Source organism: Petaurus breviceps, unplaced genomic scaffold (genome assembly GCF_028583685.1).
Source record: "Petaurus breviceps papuanus isolate PSGF00001 unplaced genomic scaffold, PetGlider_PUasm1.0 419, whole genome shotgun sequence".
NCBI lineage: Eukaryota > Metazoa > Chordata > Mammalia > Diprotodontia > Petauridae > Petaurus > Petaurus breviceps.
Window position 1 is genome coordinate 13,908,792 of NW_027186324.1, and position 21,889 is coordinate 13,930,680.

The 21,889-nt window shown below is 36.1% G+C and overlaps 1 protein-coding gene across 1 annotated transcript in view; it reads right to left on the reverse strand.

Moving 5' to 3' along the window:
• Nucleotides 1–21,889, reverse strand: part of EPHA6 (EPH receptor A6) — an 862,386-nt gene that overhangs the window by 468,099 nt on the left and 372,398 nt on the right. The window contains exon 4 of the mRNA XM_069100744.1: nt 14,291–14,446. Coding sequence (XP_068956845.1) covers nt 14,291–14,446 — 156 coding nt within the window. The remainder of the gene's footprint in view (nt 1–14,290; nt 14,447–21,889) is intronic.

Consider the following 21,889-nt stretch of genomic DNA (forward strand, 5'->3'; position numbering starts at 1 on the left):
TGACAAGGTCCTGAGGTAACATAAAATGTTTTGGTCCTAGTTTAAGGATATGAACTAGATTCAGAATTAAATGAGTAATTATTGCATAATTATTATTGGTAGATATAAAATTATTTATCAAAAATTTCATAAGTTCATGAAAAAGTTCTATTATTTCTCCATATTGTGAGCTTTTTTCTATTCCTTTTCGAAGCCTGTAACTTTGTTATATTTGTGACTTCAGAGTTCTTCTGAGACTGTGGGCTTAATCATCCGACTACTTGAAAGTCATTTTGGTCTCAAGCTCTGAAGTACTGGTTTCATCCTAGTTGCCGAGAAAGTGTCTCTCTTCTCTGTCTGTCCCCCAATTCCCTAATCCCACTTTCCATCTCCTGCACACAATGTGAGTCTATGAATGGAAGAGATTATATGACAGGTTAGGGATGTCTGTAAGGAAAACTTCAGATCAGTATTGTTGTCATGGTGCATTGTACAGGGGATTCTGTTTAAGGAAAATATTGGACTAAATTATCTCTGAGGCTTCAAATCTTCAATTTGATATTTCATGAGAGACAAGGGCAATGTCCAGAATCTTCCCAATACATTCTTCTTTGACATATTACATTCTCAATGTGACAGGAAAATTATGACCAAGATTCTGAAAAAGAGTTCATGGGCATTTGCAGGTTTTGTTATATCTACCTAGACTTCTACCTGGGATAATAGGACTCATTATCATTATAATTCTCCTACCATTTGACATATTCAAATTGTTGATCTTTCCCTTGTTTATAGTGGAAACAGGAATTATTGTTCATTCATGTTTTCATGAATATAAAGAATGTTATCAATTATGTGATGGATGTCTGCGAGTTTATACCTGACTGCCTACAGGTATTTTTTTAGTAGACATTTTCTAACTTAAGGGTCCTTAGGCCCATTTGCATGATGATTAAATAGCTTTTTAATTGCCATTACATTATGCCAGCTAAACCGTGATTTCATGCAAATATTAATCTGTAATGATATGCAGTGAATCATTTACTCGGATTTAGAAGTTAGAAAAAAAGAGACAATTAATTCTAATCCTAAGATTCAACTAAATTATGTGTCACTGGGCTTTCAGGAATGTGATCTGATTGCTTTGTTATCATCTATAAATTATACAAAGATTATGTGACACATGGAAAAAAATGTGGCAGCAATAACCTTTGTGGAGACATCTGTGTTGAAAGTTCTGAGAGATCCCTGATATTGATTCCCACCCTCACCTCTCTTAATGGAAACAAATAATACATACAAATGAAAATCAAATGCTATTCCCCCTTGTCCCACTAACCATTCACAATAAAATTATAATTATTTTGTTGGACCTTAGCTATTTTTCATGTCCATAGTATAAGTTTTCATAAGAAAACATAACCTTAGTTTTGCTCATATATTTGAATGCAATTTTAACCATATCAAATTGCTTGTATTTCAGGTTTGTTAAAATTGTCTTACAAGCAAGATTGTGGGATAGAAACAGGACTTTCACAGGTCTCCAGATACCACCTCCTCCAATTCATGTAAAAGGTGTCTCTGAAGAAATTTTGTAGCTACAGAACCCACAAAATGACACAGAGAAGCTAAACTCCCCCTGAGGAAAGCCTAGCAGGCCAGCAGTAAGGGGCCAGTGCAGTGGTCTGAGAGCCTAGTACAGCCCCACACAAGCCAGAGGTCTTATACCCAGAGTGGGCCTGACCAACCACTGGCTGGACGGACTGCACATCACCAGAGGCTGTGGTGATTTCCAGAATTATCAACACACAGATGCTAAGGAAAAAGTGAGAAGTCAGTGCAGTGTGGACTTCGAGATACAGTAGTTGGGAGTGCATCAGCTTTTGCCCCTATGGAGAGAAGCAGCTGAGGCAGCACAGCCCTTCATCCGCAGCCACATTGCAGCCTAGGGTGCAGGTCCTGAGTTGTGCAACCAGCTTGCTGTAGCATGTGAAGGCTTCAGAGAGGGCACCCAACTAATACTGTCAGCAGCTGAGAAAACCCCAGAAGTTGGGAAAAGTTACCCTGTCTGGTGGCAGAGACTTACTGTGGAAAAAGCCCAAAAGTTAAGTAATTGAGTGGCAACATGAGCAGGAAAAGGAAACAAAACAAACAGAGCAACCCAACTTTACACTTTTATTTTGGAGACAAAAAAGGATCAAAGCATGGAACAGAAGGAAGACAGTGAAATCAGAACTCCGGCACCAAAACTTCAAAGAAAAATACCTGCTAGTTACAGGCCACAGAGGACGTTAAGAAGGATTTTGAAAAGAAAATAAGAGAAGTGGAGGAAAAATTGGGGAGAGAAATGAGAATGATACAAGAAAATTATGAAATGAGAATCAACAATCTGATTGAAGAAAATATCACCTTAAAAAATAGACTAACTCAAATGGCAAAAGAAGCTCAGAAAGGCAATGAGGAGAAGATTGCCTTAAAAAGCTGAATTTGACGGATGGAAAAAGAATCTCAAAAACTCACCAAGGAGAATCATTCCTTCAGAATTACATTGGAGCAAATGGAAGTTAGTGACTTTATGAGAAATCAAGATACTATTAAACAGATCCAAACCAATGAAAAAATAGAAGGCTATGTAAAATATCCCATTGTAAAAATCATTGACATGGAAAAAAAGATATAGGAGAGATAATTTAAAAATGATTGGAATACCTGAAATCCATGATAAAAAAAAAACCTGGCAATCATACTTCAAGAAATTCTCAAGGAAAATTTCCCTGATGTTTTAGAACCAGAGGGCAAAATAGAGGTTGAAAGAATCCACCGATCACCTCCTGAAAAATATCCCAAAAAGAAAACTTCTAGTAATATTATAGCCAGGTTCTGAAATTCCCAGTTCAAGGAGAGAATATTACAAGCATCTAGAAAGAAACAATTTGAACATTATGGAAATACAATCAGGATAGCACAGGATCTGGCAGCATCTACACTGAGGGATCAAAGGGCTTGGAATATGATATTCCAGAGGGTAAAGGAGCTGGGATTAAAACCAAGAATCACCTGCCCAGCCAAACTGAGTATCATGTTTCAGGGAAAAATATGGTCATTCAGCGGAATAGAGCATATTCAAGCATTTTTAGTGAAAAAAAAACAGAGTTGAATAGAAATTATGATATTCAGATAAATGAAGCAAGAGTAGCATAAGAAGGTAAACAGGGAAAAGAAATAATAAAGAATTTATCACAGTTGAACTATTTACATTCCCACATGGAAAAATGATAATTGTAACTGATGAAACTTTTTTCATTTTGAAAATAGTTAAAGGAAATTATATATATATATATATATATGTATATATATATATATGTACACACACACACTCACACACATATATGAATGTCTATATAGGAGTGTATACCATATGAGAACATATGAGGATGTATGTAGATATGTTTACAGGTAGACATGGGTAGAGGGCACAGGACCAATTTAATTAGAAGGGATGATACTTAAAGGGTGATATCAAGATATGAGAGATGAATATAATGAGAGGAGATGGGAAGAGACAGAATGTGGTAAACTATCTCATATAGAAGAAGCAAGGTACAATGGAGGGGAAAAACAGGAAGGCAAAACGGGATGGGTCAAACTTATTCTCTTTAAATTTGGTTTGGGGAGGGAATGCAATACACACTAAATAGGGTTTAAATATTAATAAATATTTCTACAGGAAAGTAGGGGGAGGGGTTAAGAGGGGGTGATGGAAGGGAGGGCACACTTGGGAGAGAGAATTTGGAAGCACTCACTTTTGAAAAGGATAAAGATCAAAGTAGAGAATAGAACAAGTGAGAGGGGAGATAGGAGGGAGGGAAATATAGTCAGTCTTTTACAATATATCTACTATGGAAATTTTTTGAATAGCCACATATGTATAACCTATACTGGATTGCTTATCTTCTCAGTAAGGGTAACTGACAAGGGAGGGAGGGAATGAATCTGGAATTCAAAGTTTTAAAATCAAATATTTAAAGAAAAAAATATATATATATACTATCATCAATATTATTTTACATGGAACTTGGACATAAGATATACAGGCACTGGGGCAAAGAGGTCCACCACGCCCTACTGGAAACTCGAAGGGGGTATGGGAGAAGATAGGGGAGAGAGAAGACTGGAGGGAATATCCAGTGGGATTGCTATTTTGGGCCCATGGGTAGGAGAAAAACGGAGAAAATCTGTAATTCAAAATCTGGCAGAAATGAATGATGTAAACCAGAAGTTAATAAAGCATTTGATTTGAAAAAATATTGTTGTGATTCTGGGTCTTAGGATGACAGAAAACATTAAATGAGTTCCGGTCCTTCTCCCTCCTCCTCTCTCTTCCCATAGATACACTTAACATTTGAACTCTTTCTGTGGTTCTTAAAATGGAGGCAAAAGAATAATTATGGGGGTGGGCAGAGTGGCATATGAATATACTGCCAATTTATTTTTCAGATTTACTTGTATTCCCTCTTATCACAGATTATTAGAGATGCAAAATACCTTAAAGTTTATCTTATCCTACTCTCTTATATTACAAACAAACGGAATGCTTTCTACATTTAGGTGACTCACCTAAGGTCATAAACTGGTTCTTAATGAAAAAACAAATATTAAAATGATGTCTCCTAGCTCATAGTCTGATATTTCTTTCCATTTATTATTAATAGGTAATATTGCCTCTCCAACTATCTTCCTCCCAGAATGGAGGTCATGTGGTCTTGTCTGAACTTTGTTTTGCCTGTTTTTGTTAATGATTGCAGGTGTAATGGAAAGTACAGAGGTAGTTCATACTTTGTTTCAGCTTTTGAATTAACACCTTGTTTCAGTTCAAGTTTCTTTTGATACAAGTATCAAGTCTGTTAAGAAACAGAAAATGTGAACCCCACAACTTGTGAACCCTAGAACTCATGAACTTCTGCAGCAGGAAGGGGAGGAGCTATTGACCATATATAAGGTGAACCCCAGGGCTTGAGACAGCATAACTGAGATGAAAACTCTTGTGGTGGGAAAGTCAAGAAGGAGAAAATTTGTGGTATCCTGGCACTCTGTCTGCTCTGTCTGTGTTGATGTATTTTTGTGATACTTTGTATAGGAGCCCTGTGACAATACTGGAAGCCCTGAAATAGGATTTTCTGGTTGTATGTTTACAGAAGTCCTGGAGGAGTGTTTTGGAGGTCCTGGGACCTCTTGGACTTTGCTTGTGGGTCTGTATTGATTTCTATGTTGATGATTTGTGCTGACCTCTTGGACGTCGTTTGTGGGTCTCTCTTGATTTTTGTGTTGATGATTTGTGTTGAGTTCTCAGAACTTGTTGGTGTATCTGAGTTGATATCAAAAGCAGATAATGAAATTGATGATGGTGCCAGCAATGTGAATGAATATTTTTGTGGGTCTGTCAAGCTTTGTCTTCCCAGAAACAGGAACTGTGAAGGACTTGAGGTGGACTGGTCACTGTGAACTTCGATATGGAATGGAAACTGGACAAGGAGATGGACAAGGAACTGGGAGCTGACTGCCTGAACCCAGGTGACAATTGCAGCTGGGACCATGGAAGATGAACCAGGAAGCTTTGAACCAGCCTCAAGTCAAGATGAGAAGACTTTACTTGGATATTGTGTACTGACTGAGAAGATTATGATTTACTGCATCCTAGGGGTGGGGAACTTTTACTTTTGTACTTTGTGATTGAATTAAGGATTTTATGATTGACTAAATAAATGTATTTTGTTCAAAACTATGTGACCACTTTGGTGAAAACTATGTGGCCATTTTAATGATAAGTTGTTGAGTTATTATGTCATTGTGAATGCTGTATTTTGATTTTCTGTGATTAGTTGTAACATTGTGAATGCTGTGCCTTGATCTTCTGTGAATGTTTCTCTGTGATTTGTTATTGAATAAATAGAATGTTCACCGTGCTATAAAATCAGAACCTTGAAAGCTGTTCACAGAATCCATCCTCTGGAAAGCTGCTCATGCTTGGTTTTACAGTAGGCCACAGGAGAAACGATTTGAGGGTCCTAAGGAAATCAATCTCTCCCTCAATTATTAAAATTTAGTTATGTATAGTAAAATATGTGTATGTTGTTAATATCTTACTGATTTTACATACACATGTATATATATTGATATATGTATGTATGTATATATATCACATTTAAACATATCTTTATTTAAATTTGTGATTTCATTAGTATGAAAATTTGCTTTGAGTAAACATTTTCCACAGTAACAGATCAATGACTACCATAAGGTCACTGAAAAAATTTACCTTTAGTTAAAAAAGCAGTATATCAGAGGCAGAACTTAAATTTAGGCTTTCTTGATACTGAGACTAACTCCCTAGGCATTAAACCATTTTGCTTCAAAAGACATACATCCATGCATATGATATGCCACCATGAATATATGCACACATATATAATACATGTATGCACATAAACATTTGTATCATAATGTATTGTTAATGGGATAAGAAGATCTTTCTTACCCATTAGTAGGCCTATGGGACTTGCGTTGAGCCTGAATCACAAGGAAGTCTGACTCACAAGGAAGTCTGACTCACATGAAGCCTGGGGTGGGAAGGACTTGCCAAAGTGGTGGAAAAAGAAGTAATGGAGCAGGAAATGGGAGAGTGAGTGGAACTGAAAGAGAGGAGTAAGGCAGAGAGAGGCAGAGCAGCTAGCATGGGTGAGAGAGGGGCATTTTGCCTAAGGGAACTTTTTTTGTGGGGAGGCCTGATGAAGGGAAGGCTTGGGAATGGCGGTGCTTCCTGCATTGGTAATGTGTGCCAGCTTCTTTCTTACCATGGTGTATTTGGCTTTCTGGCATCTGAATAAATATCTTGGTTTTGTCTTTGAAGAAGAGAGTCTGTTATATCTTGCTATTCAAATCTGAAATTATGCCTGCATATTCATAGCAAATGCCATGAGTATTGCATTGGTGACATAACATTATAAAAACACAAACCATCAAGGTGACCAGATTCTCAATGGAGAAACAATGAATTAGAAAATAACTGCATTAATTTATTTCTTCCTTTTCATATGATTACAATTACTTGCATTGCTCAAGCTTTCTGGTAATTTAATCGTTTTGATTAAACTGGTTGAATGAGGCATTGTATATTTGGCTATATTCAACTAAATTTTGAGCTGCTCTATGACAAAAAAAAATACACATTTGCAATTTTTTTTAGATCACAAATGATAGTTAACTGGTTTCCTGAAAGTGTTTGAGTAGTTATGGTTAAAAAAAAAATGAGGCAATTTGTACACAGCATTCAAAGAAACTGTTTAATTACTATACGTGATATAACATTTTAGTTAAAACCATTGCTTTGGAAGACAGTATGGCATTATTAATAAAAATGATATAGAGGTATATTGAAATAAATGTACATTTCCCCCATTACATATTATAGCCACTTATAGGGAATTTATAGATCTATGGTCCATATATAGGATAATAATTAAACTTTAAAAACTTGAAAGCTATCTCTTTTCCCTTAAACAAACCTGGGGCAGCTAGGTGGCACAATGAATAGAACACCAGCCCTGAGTTCATATCTGGCCTCAAACACTTGACATACTTACTAGCCATGTGACTTTGGACAAGTCACTTAACCCCAACTATCCTGCCTTCCCTCCTCCAAAAAGCAATAAATAAACATTTTCAACTTCTAATATGCATCTGAAAATGTAAAAAAAAAAATGTACATATGCATTTTAAACTAGGAATATTTTTAAAATGGTATAGTAATGAGAATCCTGGACTTAAAAAAAGACCTGTATTCAAATTTTGTGTCAGACACTTTGTAGTTACGTGATCTCAAATTCTCTCACCTTGAGCGTCTTCCTCTGCAAAATCAGGGTTATCATTAATACCTACTTCACAGCATTGTTTTGAGGATTAAATGATATAATATATGTAATACTTTGCAAACATCAAAGCATTGTATCAATGCTAGCTGTCATTATGCATATTATTATTATTGCTGTTATCATGTAAGATGACACATAGGACACTTTGCAAACATTAAAGGAATAGATAAGTGTTCTTGTTAATGACGATGGAGATGAAGTTAAAATCAATGATGAGTATCATTATTTTAGGGGACTTTTTTAAATTACTAACAAAACAAAGATATTTGCAAATAAATTGTTTGGCTGGTCTTTCTCCTGAGATGGGTTTGTGAAAAAGAGGAGGATTATACAAATGTTTCTATCCTTAAAGTGGCTGGATATTTGATCATTAGTAGGCCAGAAGAGTATTCACTCAGACTAGGGCTGTCATCCTGCCTCAGGGGTTGAAAACAATAATTACATTTTGTTGCAGTATATTATAAAAACATCAGAATTGAGATTATAAATAGATTCACATAGAAGCATAGCATTTTAGAGTAGGAGAGATCACAGAGAACATGTAATTCAACCCATTCATTTTGTACAGAAACGAAAGCCCAGAGAATGTTATGGACTTGACCAAGGTCAGAAACTGTTTAATTCATAGACCCAGAATTAAGCCACAGGAAGGACTCCAAACATTCAGCTGTTTTTTTTTTCTTATGAAACCTTCTAGCCCACTATAATAGTCAACTAACACCTAAAAGACAATATTAAAGATTCAAGCTCTATAAAATATGAAAATGCATTTTAGAAAAAATTTCCTAAAATATACTCATTTATGAAAAAAATCAAATTACGCATGCATTTTTCAGAAATATTTTTTGATCAATGCTAGGCAATTCTGCATAGTTCTTTCATTTCAAAACAAAAAAAATATACCATCTAATTTTAGTAATAAAATAAATATAATTTATTAAAAATTAAAATATATTTATTTTTATTTTATTATTAAATTATTAAAAATTACAAATTACAAAAAATAGTAATAAAATAAATATAATAAAATAAAAATAAATTAGAAAAGAAATTCCATATTGTCTTTCCTTCTTTTCAAGTTGACTAATTTTTCTTCAAAATCTCTAAAAGAGATTAATGTGCCTCAAAAAATGAAGCAATATCAACACTAAAAGTCTATGTGCCAAATGCTGTAGTGTAGTACCCCCCCCCAAATTTTTGTGAACATTCTCCAATCTCTCCACATCATAGGGGTGCTGCCTATGGCATCAAACCTGCCAAAACCTGCTACCTGAATACCACAGCCCGCTCCCCCCTTCTGTTCCTTTCTCAAAATAGATTTGAGAACTTCCAGTTGGGCAACAAACTGACCACTGGGCAATAAATGTTAAGCAATGCTAACATTTATGGTGTGGCTTTTGTCTATATAAACCCTGAGATGTATATACTCAGGGCTTCCTGATTTGGCTACATGACCCCTGGCAGTCCCCAGGTTAATTATGCTCCACAATAAAAACTCCATTTAAATTGATTAATGGTCTCACTCACTGTCATGCCATTACAACAATAGCACCTAAATTTTTAAAGGAAAAGTTAAATGAATTGCAGGTGGAAATAGATAGAATTACTATAATGGTGGGAAATTTTAATCTTCCCCTCTAAGAATTGGATAAATCTGATCAAAATGAATAAGGAAAAAGTTAAGACTGATGGGAAACCTGGAAAATAGTATGGCAGAAACTAGGGATAGGTCAAAATATTTCACCATATACTAAGATAAAGCCAAAATGGATGGATAATTTATATGTAAAAACTGGTGCTGTAAGTAAACTAAGAGAGCAAGGAATAATTTACCTGTCTATGAAGAAGGGAAGAATTTCTGACCAAACAAAAGATAGAGTAAATTATGAAATACAAAATGGGTAATTTTAATGATATTAAATTAAAAAGGTTTTGCATAAACAACACCAATGCAATGAAGATTACAAGGGAAGCAAAAGGCTGGGAAGTAGTTTTTACAACCAGTTTCTCTGATAAAGATCTCGTTTATGAAATATATAAGGAACTGGATCAAATTTATCAGAATACAAGTCATTTCACAGTTGATAAATGTTCAACAGATATGAACAGGCAGTTTTCAGATGAAGAAATTAAAATCTATGGATATATGAAAAATGTTTTTAATATCTATTGATTAGAGACATGTAAATCAAAGCAACTCTCAGGTACCACATCCTACCTATCAGACTGGCTAACTTGACAAAATAGGAAAATGATAAATATCGGATAAAATGTAGGAAAAGTGAAACACTAACTCATTGTTGGTGGACTTGTGAACTGAGCCAGTCATTCTGGAGAGCAATTTGGAACTATGCCCAAAGGTCTATAAAATTGTGCATACCCTTTGATCCAGAAATCTAGGTCTGTATCCCAAAGAGATCATGAAAATGGGGAAAGGACCCTGTAATAGCAAGCAAAGAAGTAGTTAACACCTTGTATCAGCTATTTAATTATTTAACACAGTTTTCAGTTCAAGTTTCTTGTCCATAATTATATAATGTCTTTTGTTAAGAAATAGAAATTGTGAACCCATGTTACTTATGCAATACTAAGGGGTGGAACAGGGAGGAGCTTAATGACCATATATAAGGAAAAGCCCAGGCTAAGAGAGCAGAAAATGGGAAGAAGCATGACTGTGGTGCCGGCACTTTGTCTGTTTGTTTTGATGTTACTTTGTCAAATTTGTCTGCTGATAAAGGATGGTACTCTTGTTACTGAAACCCTGAGACCTTACTGCTGGTTCTGAAGCCCTGAAAGAGGATTTTTCTTGTTGTATGTTTACAGAAGTCCTGGAGGAGGGTCTTATTGATGTTTTCAGCAGTCCTGGGACAATACTCATGATTTGTGTTGATGTTTCAGACCTTGTTTGTGGGTCTATGTTGACTTCTCAGGCAGAAAGTGAATTGATGATAGTGCTGACATTGTCTATGAATGTTATTGTGGCTCTGTTATGCTTTGTCTTCCCAGGAACAGAAACTGTGAAGGACTTGAGCTGGGCTGGATACTGTGAGCTTCAATATGGAACAAGAACTGGACGAGGAGTTGGGAGCTGCCTGCCTTTGAACCCAGGTTACAGTTGGATGGATTCAGATAGGAGCTGGACCCATGGAAGAGGAACCATGGAAACTGAGAGCCAGCCCCAAGTCAAGATGAAAAAACCTCTTCTAGGGTATTTAATGCAAACTGAGAAAATCATGATTTCATGTAACTTAGGGATGGGAGGACTTTGTGCTCTGCATCATGTACTCTTCAGAATGATTGGATTAAGGATGGTTGGAAGCTGATCTCCAATTAAGAAAAAGAAGAGCTTTTGACTGAGAGATTAAGACAATGTGACCTAGGGGTGGAGAACTCTGACCTTTTAATTTGTGTCCATTAAGGAGGCTTGCCTCCTTAAGGATGATTGAGTTAAGATCTTACTGAATGATATCTTTTGTTTAAAATGAGGTTACCGCTTTGGTGAAAACTATGTGGCCATTTTAGTGATAACTTTTTACGTCATAATATTGTGAAAGCTATACTTTGGTTTCTGTCAATGTTTTGTCTTAGTTTGTTACTAAATAAATGCAGAGTTCACTATACTATGTAATCAGAATCTTGAAGATGCTCATAGTAGAAATCCTATGGAAAGATGCACTTTCTTGTATAAAGATACACTACTTGTATAAAATTATTTCTGTCAACTCTTTTTTGTGCATTTCTGAAGAATTGGGCATTGAGAGTATGCTCATCAATTGAGTGTAATGGGAATGTAAATTTTTAAGATCTTCCCTGCCCTTAGGCTAAAGTGCACCTGGAGCCTGGGGAGGGAGGCTTGTTTTTCAGTAGATACTTCTTGATTGGCCAGTGAGTCAATAAGGTTGTTACATTCTCTGATCCAGGAGAAGGCTATATAAGCCTTGATGTGTAGCTTTGTTTTGGGGCTCACTTTGAGAAGTGTTCTGTGATTTGATATAGATTCTGCGAAGCCATTGTCCAGAGCCCTCCGGCTTTGAAAAACCCAGATGTTGAAACCCAGATGTTGCTTGGTATGGATGTAATGGTTGGACAGTTTGGAAATCTGTCTACTTGATCTGTTTCTGTCTTGATAATTCTGCCTGTATACTTTGAAGTTCAGGGTGCTGACCTTTTTCCCCTGAACTAGGTAAACAATACATATCTGACTGATTTGGGTGCTTGCTGCTACATTGAGGAATGGCTGCAAGGTTTATTGCTTCAGTGGAATGGTTCTTTGCATATACCTAGATCATTAAAGTTAGAAGTACCCATGTGGATGATGGAATGGACCTACATCTGGAAGAAGACACTGCGTTCCCCCATCACATAGATGACTGCAGCCTCTTCCTCTTGGTTGCATATTATAAATGTCATCTTATTGCCTCTTTTATTGTGTTATGGGAATGTAAATTTTTAATATCTTGCCTGCCCCTATGCCTAAGTGCACCTTGAATCTGTGGTGGGAGGCTTATTTTGAACAAGATACTTTGTTATTGTGCAGTGGGGTCAAGAGGGTTATTACATCCTCTGAGCCAGGAGAAAGCTACATAAACCCTGATGTGAGACTTTGTTTTGGGGGTCACTTTGAGAATTGTTGTGTGATTTGACAAGAGGAGACTCTGGGCAGTCATTGAGAGCTCCCTGGCTTTGAAAATCCAAATGTTGATGCTTCCCTCTCTGGTGACTGACTATGTATGGATGTAATGATTGGACATTTGGACGCCTGTCTGTTGAAATGTTTCTTTGTCTTGTAATTTCTGCTTAAATTCCATCTCATACACACTGTCAGGACCTTGGTTTTCTCATCTTAAAATGGGACAATAATCCTTTAACTATATACCTCACAAAGTTGCTGTGAAGAATGTGTTCTTCAAAACTTAGAGATATGTCAATGTGAGTTAATATTGCTGGACTGAGTTTGTCTTTGAGCTTGATGCTTTGTTCTTCCTGTCAGAAGGAAAGCTGAAAAGTCTAGAGAAGGAGTGTAGATTGATCTCCATGATAAAAGAAAACTAGTAACAATGAGAACTAAAGAAATGACTAATGATAGAACTATAGATGGAATGAAAGGATAAGGGCAGTGCTTAGTATAGCATCTCTTAGGGGACTGCTTGCTTCTCCTATTTCTAAGGTAAAGTTAACATCCTGCTCTGGCACTTTACCTCCTCTCAGAAAAAAAAAATCACAAGATTTTCTGAGGGAGACCCTGGTCTTTCCACTTTCCCAATTCTGTTTCTGCTCAAGTTGGCAGCATGTGGCAGATAACTCTAAGGACAAGCATTACAGAAACTTTTAAAATCAGCATTTTCAAGCTTAAGTCATAAATTCCACATAATTCCCACATCCCTATTAAAAATCATGGCATATTTTGCATTTTATTTTTGTCTTTCTAGGAATACATAATATCTTCCACATCTTGATTGGCAACAATTCTCAGTCCAGAAAAAAACAACTCAGTATAAATACTTTAGAGTTAGCGTGGCTTTTGACAGATTTCTGTAAACAATTAGAGATAGCATTTTAAACTGATATAATTTGGACAATCCATTTATTTATGTCAGTTATTAACAGTAAAGTTTAAATAACGACAGCAGCTCTAATGGCAAAGCATTGAAATCACTTAAAATCTATATTATTGTGCTTGATAATTTCTGAGGCCAACTGACTCTTGGAATAGGACACAGGGCCTAATAATTTCAGGAAGATGAGGAACAAATATATATTAAAATGTAAGTACTTTCATTTAAAGATAAATGCCAAAGAAATGCTAATATTCACAGATAGGGATGTTGATGGCTTTTAAGTTAACCCTTATTTGTAAGATCCCACACCCAGCAAATTCCATGCGCCTCTTTGTACATGACCTGTGGTAGCCTTCTGAGCTCATATTGATCTGACCAGCGACATTCAGATACACTGTATCTTGACCCTGACATTTTGGTCCTCTTTGAGCATGAAGGATAGTAACCAGACTATATCAGGCATAGGACTAAATTACTCTGCCTTAGCATGATGAAGGACCGAGCCAAATTTACCAGCATCTGTAAAGTAGTTTTACTGTTTAAATTATGTTGTGCTCTTGCAGTTACTTAAATTCCCAGTTAAGAGGTTTTCAAATCCCTACAACCAGCCCTAAGTTTTGAACACAGAATATACTTTTTTAAGGACAAAATTACAATCTTTTTTTAAGCTTGTAAAAAATGGAATTGTTTCTTTATAACTTAAAAAATGCTTTCCCCTTGATTATATGAAAAGATAAGTAGAATCTGAGTTTCCTCATTAATTAAATTAAAATAAAGACACAACATGGGGGAAAGGATTCCAAACACTAAATTAATTAGACTTACTGGTACATGCCATAGAAGGTGGGTCTTTTTCAGCTCGGAAGTAACCCTTTTCACACTGGCAGACAGGTGTTGCTTCCATATAGGTTAAACTGTGTGGAGGGCACTTAGAACACTTTGTGTTCCCAGCAAAAGCTTTATAGAATCCTGATCTGCAAGCTGTAAAAATGGGAAAAAACTGTTTTATTCAGATATTAGTGTGCATATATTACTTCATACTTGCAACATGTTCAATATATTTCCTTCCAGATTCCCTGAGTTATTCTACATAAACAGGAAAAAAATTATTCATTAGTTAGCCATTCATTGTCACAAACACAGAGATACATAAACACTTATTGATTATACTCATTGAAACTGGTCCTGGTTTATTAGCTAAGATGAATGAGCAAAATGTGGTATTGGGTTTCTAATCATACTGTTACTATATAAAAGAGTGCTGAGCAAACATTTACCAATTTTTCATGTAAAGTAATAATAGGAGCTAACATTTTATAGTGCTTCCAGCTTTACAAAGCACTTTACATATATTATTGGTCAATCATTTTTCAGTCATGTCAAATTCTTCAAAACCCAATTTGGAGTTTTCTTAGCAAAGGTACTGGAGTGTTTTTTTCCAGTTCTCTCTCCAGCTCAATCTACAGATGAGGAAACTGAGGCAAATGAGGGTAAGTAACTTGCCCAGTTTAAGTCACATAGCTAGTAAGTATCTGAGGTTGTATTTGAACTCATAAAGAGGAGTCCTCTGACTCCTGGCCCTGAATTCTATCCACTTTTGCCCCTAGCTCCACATATATTTCATCTCATTTGATTCTCACAACATTCCTACCTATCATCCTATCAAGTCAGGCAGCTGGTGGAGCAATGCATAGAGAAATGGTCATGGTGCCAGGAGAATATGTGTTCATATTTGACTTTAGACACATATTAACTGTGTGAACCTGGGCAAGTTATTTAATTTCTGTTTCAGTGTTCTTAACTTTGAAATGGATAATAATAGTAGCTACTCACAGGATAATTATGAGAGTCAAATGAGATTATATTTGTAAAAGGTTCTTAGCATATTGCCTAGTGCATACATAGTAGGTGCTATATAAATGTTTATTCCTTTTGTTTTCCATTATCCATACCCATTTTTACAGATAGAGGAAACTAAAGGTCAAAGACAAAAAGTGACTTTTCCGTAGTCACATGAATAAGTTAAGTATCTGAAGTGTTCAATCTGTTAAACACTGGTTTTCCTTACTCCAAGATACTACCTATATTGCCTCTAACAAAAATAACTAATTTTGCAGAGCACTTTAAGCTTTCTAGTATTTTTTTTACCTGAGGAAATCAGGTAAATGAAGATTAAGTCTACAAAAGTACATATAGATTTCTGTGATTTATTTTAAATGGTACCACCAGGATACTTGCTATATTTGTTCAAGTAATGTAATTGAAATCTATTTGTTCATTTTTATAAAACATCTCTAATCTTTTTGTTTCTATATCGAGGCCATTATGCACACATCTCAGGTGTGATTATTTTTCATTGAGATTCTTCTATTTGTAATTTAATTGCATACAGCAAAATGGTGTTTATTTTCATTTTTCCGATATATAAATATTTACAATAGTGCCTAAGGTCTCCTGACAACACATCCCTAGAGCAACTCACTATTTAACCCTAAAGGAGTAGTGTTTGTTGGTGACTAGAGCATGCAATAGTGGGACTATTTGAGAGGCAGACCTGTGTTTGAATTCTCTATCAGTAACTAATTTATTTCCTACATGGCTACAATATTTTTCCTTCTCCATCATGCCCCCTTCCTTTCCTCCCTCCCCAGTTAGATTGTTTGTTCCTTGAAGACAAGCATTGACTTCCTTTCTCATATGTATATCCCTAGCACTTAGCACAGTGCCAAGCACACAGTTGGTATTTAATAAATGGTTATTTATTATTACACTATTTTAAACATGTTTTTATTTATTTCATTAAATATTTCACAATGGCATTTAAAATTACATTTAAAAATGAATTCAAATTCTCTTTTATTACTATCCCTCTCCCTTCTTGGGAAGCAAGCAATTTGATATAGATTATACATGTAACATCTTATAAAATATACTAGTCATTTGAAAAAGAAGACATCAAAAATAAGTCAGTAAAATAACATGTTTTAATTTGCATTTAACATTCAGCAGTCTGTCTGTTTGTCTATCTGTCTGTCTCTCTCTCTGTGTCTCTCTCACTGTAGATAGCATTTTGCATCATGGGTCCTTTGGAATTGTTTTGAATCCTTGTGTAGATCAGAAAAGGTAAGTCATTCATTGTTGACCATTGTTGTTACCGAGTACAATGTGTTAGTCCTGCTCACTTTATATGAGTTTATGTAAGTCTTCTCAGGTTTTTCTGAAACCATTCTGCTTGTGATTTCTTATAGTACAGTAGTACTCCATCACATTATATATACCACAACTTGTTCAGTCATTCCCCAGTTGATGGGCATATACTTTATTTCTAATTCTTTGCCATCAAAAAAAAACTGCTATTATTGGTGTTTAGTTATGCTCAACTCTCAATGATCCCATTTGAAGTTTTCTTGGCCAAGATATGGCAGTGGTTTTACATTTCCTTCCCCAGCTCATTGTATAGATGATGAAACTGAGGTGAACAGAGTTACATGACTTGCCCAGGGTCACACAGCTATTTCCTAGAGGAAATAGTTATCAGAGATCAGATTTGAATTCAGGTCTTCCAAATTCCAGCCCTGATTCTCTATCCATTGTGCTACCTAGCTGCCATTGCTATTATTCTAGACTATTATTATTTAGATTGACTCTGTGATCCTTTGATAGTCACTTAACCTTCCTTTCTCTGAGTTTCCTCATTTGTAAAATACGCATAATCATATTATTTACCTTGGTAGGGTTGTGAGGATCAAATGAAATAACATATTTAAAATGTTTAAAAGACTTTGAAGCACTATGTAAATGTGAGTTGCTGCTATAACTATAGATCATTTTTTTAGAAGAGAAAGGAAAGTAGTTGTGCCTACCAGAGTTCAGTCTTCCATTTCAATGTCCTTATTCTACCTCTTTCCAAGCTAATGTGGCAACATTTTCCTCTTAGTTATCTTCACTACTCTCAGAGTCCCTACAGTAATGTTATGAAGGAGAAATGTTTCCCTATGGATCCACCCTTTCTTTGTTACATTTCTTTGAAATTAATCTCCTTTAATAGACAGACAACAGAAAGATGGGGTGGAGCAGTCTTGTAGCCCAGGAAGTTTGAGTATTAATGGGAAAAGCCCCATTTGCTTTGGGGGAAGGGGAGCAATACAGGGCAGGATGTGGCACAGCAAGCCAGCAGCACACTTAACTTCATCAAACCATGGAAGAATTTAAAGAACAATTAATTCTAGTAGTATATACACTATTTGGGAAAATAAGCAAAGAAGGAGTCCTATCAAATTCTTTCTATGATACAAACATGGTGCTGATACCTAAACTGGGAAGAGCCAAAAGAGAGAAAGAAAATGATAGACCAATTTCCCTAATGAATATAGATGCAAAAAGTAAAATAAAATATTAGTGAAGAGATTATAGCAACTTATCTTGAGGATAATACACTATGATCAGGTAAGATTTATATCAGAAATGCATTGGTGGTTCAATATTAGCAAAACTATCAGCACAATAAACCATATCAAGAATAAAACTCATAAAAATCATATGATTATCTCAGTAGATGCAGAAAAAAGCTTTTGACAGTGATTCCTATTAAAAGTACCTAAGAGCATAGGAATAAATGAAGTCTTCTTTAAAATGATAGGTAACATCTATTCAAAACAATGATTAAGCATTATATGTAATGAAGATAAGCTAGGAGAATTTCCAATAAGATTGGGGGTGAAACAAGGATTTCCATTATCACCACTATTATTCAATATGGTGCTAGAAATGTTAGCTTTAGCAAAAAAAAGGAGAAAAAGGAATTGAAGGAATTAAAATAGGGAAAGAAAAAAACAAAACTATCACCCTTTGCTGTTTATAAGAAGGTATAATTAGGAAATGCTAGAGTATTAAGTAAAAACCTACTTGAAAAAATAATCAACTCTACCAAAATTGCAGGATATAAAATAAACCCACATAAATCAACAGTATTGGGGCAGAGCAAAAATGGTGGCATAGAAGCAGGAAAACTCCCTGTGCTTCCCCCATAACCACCACAAATGCCTACAAAAAGTTACACTAAAACACTATGGCTACAGAACCCACAAAGTGACAGAGAGAAACAAATCTCCCCCTGAAGACAGTTTGGCAGGAAGACAGGAAGGGTCCATCACAGCACTGGGAGGAGAGACTAGCCCCACATGACCCCACGGTTTTAGCCTCAGGAAGAACCTACCAGCCTTGGCAGGAGGGACTTCAGGACAGTGGATCACCAGCAGCTGTCAAGGTTTTCAGAATTATCAACCCATAAATGATAAAGACAAAGTAAGAGGTCAGTGTAGACTTTGGGAACAAGGAGGCAGTGTGGTCCAGTCTCTTCTCCAGAGGGAGAAAAGACTGAGATGTGCAGCCATCACATGGCTGCTTCAAAGCTCTTGGCTCGCAGACTGTAGGGGCACAAAGCAACCATTCTGAGGGGTATTGACTCTTCATTCAACCTGCTTGGATCTGGATTGCTATCTAGACTGAAGGTCCTGGGCATGAGACTAGGTGATAGAGCTTGTGGGGGCTGCAGAGAGGGCAACCAACTAATAGCTTGTAAGGGTTATGGGATTTAAATATCTTCTCTGCCCCATTGGACTTGCTGATATAGCAGGAATGGGTGGGGCAAGAGGAAGCAGAAGCCAAGCTAGAGTTCCTTTGGTGGCTAGCAGTGGTGGCTATGGTGACAGCAGCAGCAGAGGCAGCGGCAGCGGAAGCGCAAACCCCTTTTTAAGTCAGCCAGAATTTCTGATAAGTACTCCTGCTGAGGACTGCCAGGGGCTGGAGCTGCTGGGAGCATGCTTCCTGGACGCTGGGTGGTTGCTGTGAGTGGGGAGAGGAGGACCTTTGCCTAAGGTAGCCTGTTTTGTTTTAAAGGCTTGAGAATGTGGGTGCTTTCTACTTTATCTACCTGTGCCATTTTAATAACTACTCTGATGGCTTTGACTTTCTGCTTTTGGGACTCAGTCTTTTGGTATTTTAATAAATGTTCCAGCTTTATCACCCATATAGAAAGCCTGATATATTTTGTGATTGATAACTACATCAGCATATTTGTAATTTCCGTAGGAATTGTGAATATTGCATTGCTGATATATAGCTCCAGCAGCTGAGAAAACCACAGCAATTTGGGACAAAGTTCTCCTCTCTAGAAGCAGAGTTCTACTGTGTCAAAAAGCTCAAAAGTCAAGTAATTGAGTGGCAACATGAGCAAGCAAAGGAAGCAAACCAGGCACAGCAGTCCAACTTTAGATTCCTATTTTGGAGACAAAAACGATCAAAGCATGGAAAAGGAGGAAGACAGCAAAGTAAGAACTCTTGCTCCAAAAGCTTCCAAGAAAAAGATGAACTGCTTACAGGCCATAGAGGAGCTTAGGAAAGGATTTTGAAAACCAAGTAAGAGAAGTGGAGGAAAAATTGGGAAGAGAAATGAGAATGATGCAAGAAAATTACGAAAAGTGAGACAACCTGACTGAATAAAATGACACCTTCAAAAATTCACTAGCTCAAATGGCAAAAGAGGCTCAAAAAGCTCAAAAAGCAGAATAATGCTTTAAAAAGCCGAATTTGACAGATGGAAAAAGAATCTTAAAAGCTCACTGAAGAGAATCCTTTCAGAATTAGATTTTTACCAAATAGAAACTAATGACTTTATGAGAAATCAAGATACTCTTAAATAGATCCAAAGAAATAAAAAATAGAAGGCATTTTGAAATATCTCATTAGAAAACCACTGACCTGGAAAGTAGATCCAGGAGAAATAATTTAAAAATCATTGGACTACCTGAAAGTTGTGATCAAAAAAAGAACCTAGAAATCATCCTTCAAGAAATTCTCAAGGAAAATTGTACTGATGTTTTAGAAGCAGAGGGCAAAATAGACGTTGAAAGAATCCACCAATTGCCTCTTGAAAAAGATCCCAAAAACAAACCTCCTAAGAATATTATAGCCAGGTTCCAGAGTTCCCAGATCAAGAAGAAAATACTACAAGCAGCCAGGAAGAAACAATTTCAATATTTTGGAAACACAATCAGGATAACACAGGTTCTGGCAGCTTCTACACTAAGGGAACAAAGGGGTTGGAATATGACAATCTGAAGGTCAAAGGAGCTGGGATTAAAAGCAAGAATCACCTACCCAGCCAAACTGAGTATAATGCTACAGGGAAAATAAGGTCCTTCAGTGGAATAGAGGACTTTCAAGCATTCTTGATTAAAAAAACCTTAGCTAAACAAAAAAATTTGACTTCCAAATACAGGAAACAAGAGAAGCATGAGAAGGCAAGCTGGAAAAAAAAATAAGGAACTTTTAAAAGTTGAACTATTTACATTCCTACATGGAAAATGATAATTGTAACTTATAAGACTTTTCTCAGTATGAGTATAGCAGAAGGAAATATATATATATATATATATGTGTGTGTGTGTGTGTGTGTGTGTGTGTGTATTTATAGATATGCATATATGTATGTATAGGAGGATGTATGTGCACATACATATATGTGAGTCTGGGCATTTGTATGTTCATATATACATAGAGGTCACAGGATGAGTTGAATATGAAGGAAGATATCTAAAGAAATAAAATTAAGAAGTGAGAGAGGAATTTATTGGGAGAAGGAGAAAGGGAGCAGTAGATCAGGATAAATTATCTCATATAAAAGAGGTGAGAGAAAACTGCTACAATGGTGGGGAAGAACAGGAAAGTGAAAAGGATTGGGCCAACCTGATTCTCATTGAATTTGGCCTAAGGAGGGAATAACATACATACTCAATTGGGTATCTTACCCCACAGGAAATATTGGGGGTAGCGAATAAGAAGTGTGATGGTGATACAAGGGAGGGCAGATTGGGGGAGAGGGTAGTTAGTAGCAAGTATTGTTGAAAAGGGATAGGGTCAAAGGATAAAAGAGAATAAGTAGGGGGTGGGATAGGATGGAGGGAAATATAGTCTTTCACAATATAACTATTGTGGAAATGATTTGGGTAACTACACATGTACAATCTATATTGAATTTCTCATCTTCCTAGTGGGGGGTGGGTAAAGGGGGAAGAAGAGAAAATTCTGGAAAAAAATAAATGTTTGAAAAAATTATTTTATATGCAATTGGTAAATAAGATATACAGGTACTGGTGTATAGAAGTCCATCTTGCCCTACTAGAAAGTTAAGGCGGTGAAGGGGAAAGATATGAGAGAACAGATTTGTGGAAGGTGTATTCAGTAGGCTTGCTATTTGGGGATGGGGGTAGGGGAAAGATGGGGAGAGAAAAAAATTGTAGCTCAAAATCTTATATAATTGAATGTTTAAATCTAACAATAAATAAGCAAGCAAACAAACAAATGGATAGATAGATAGATAGATAGATAGATAGATAGATAGATAGATAGATAGATAGATAGATA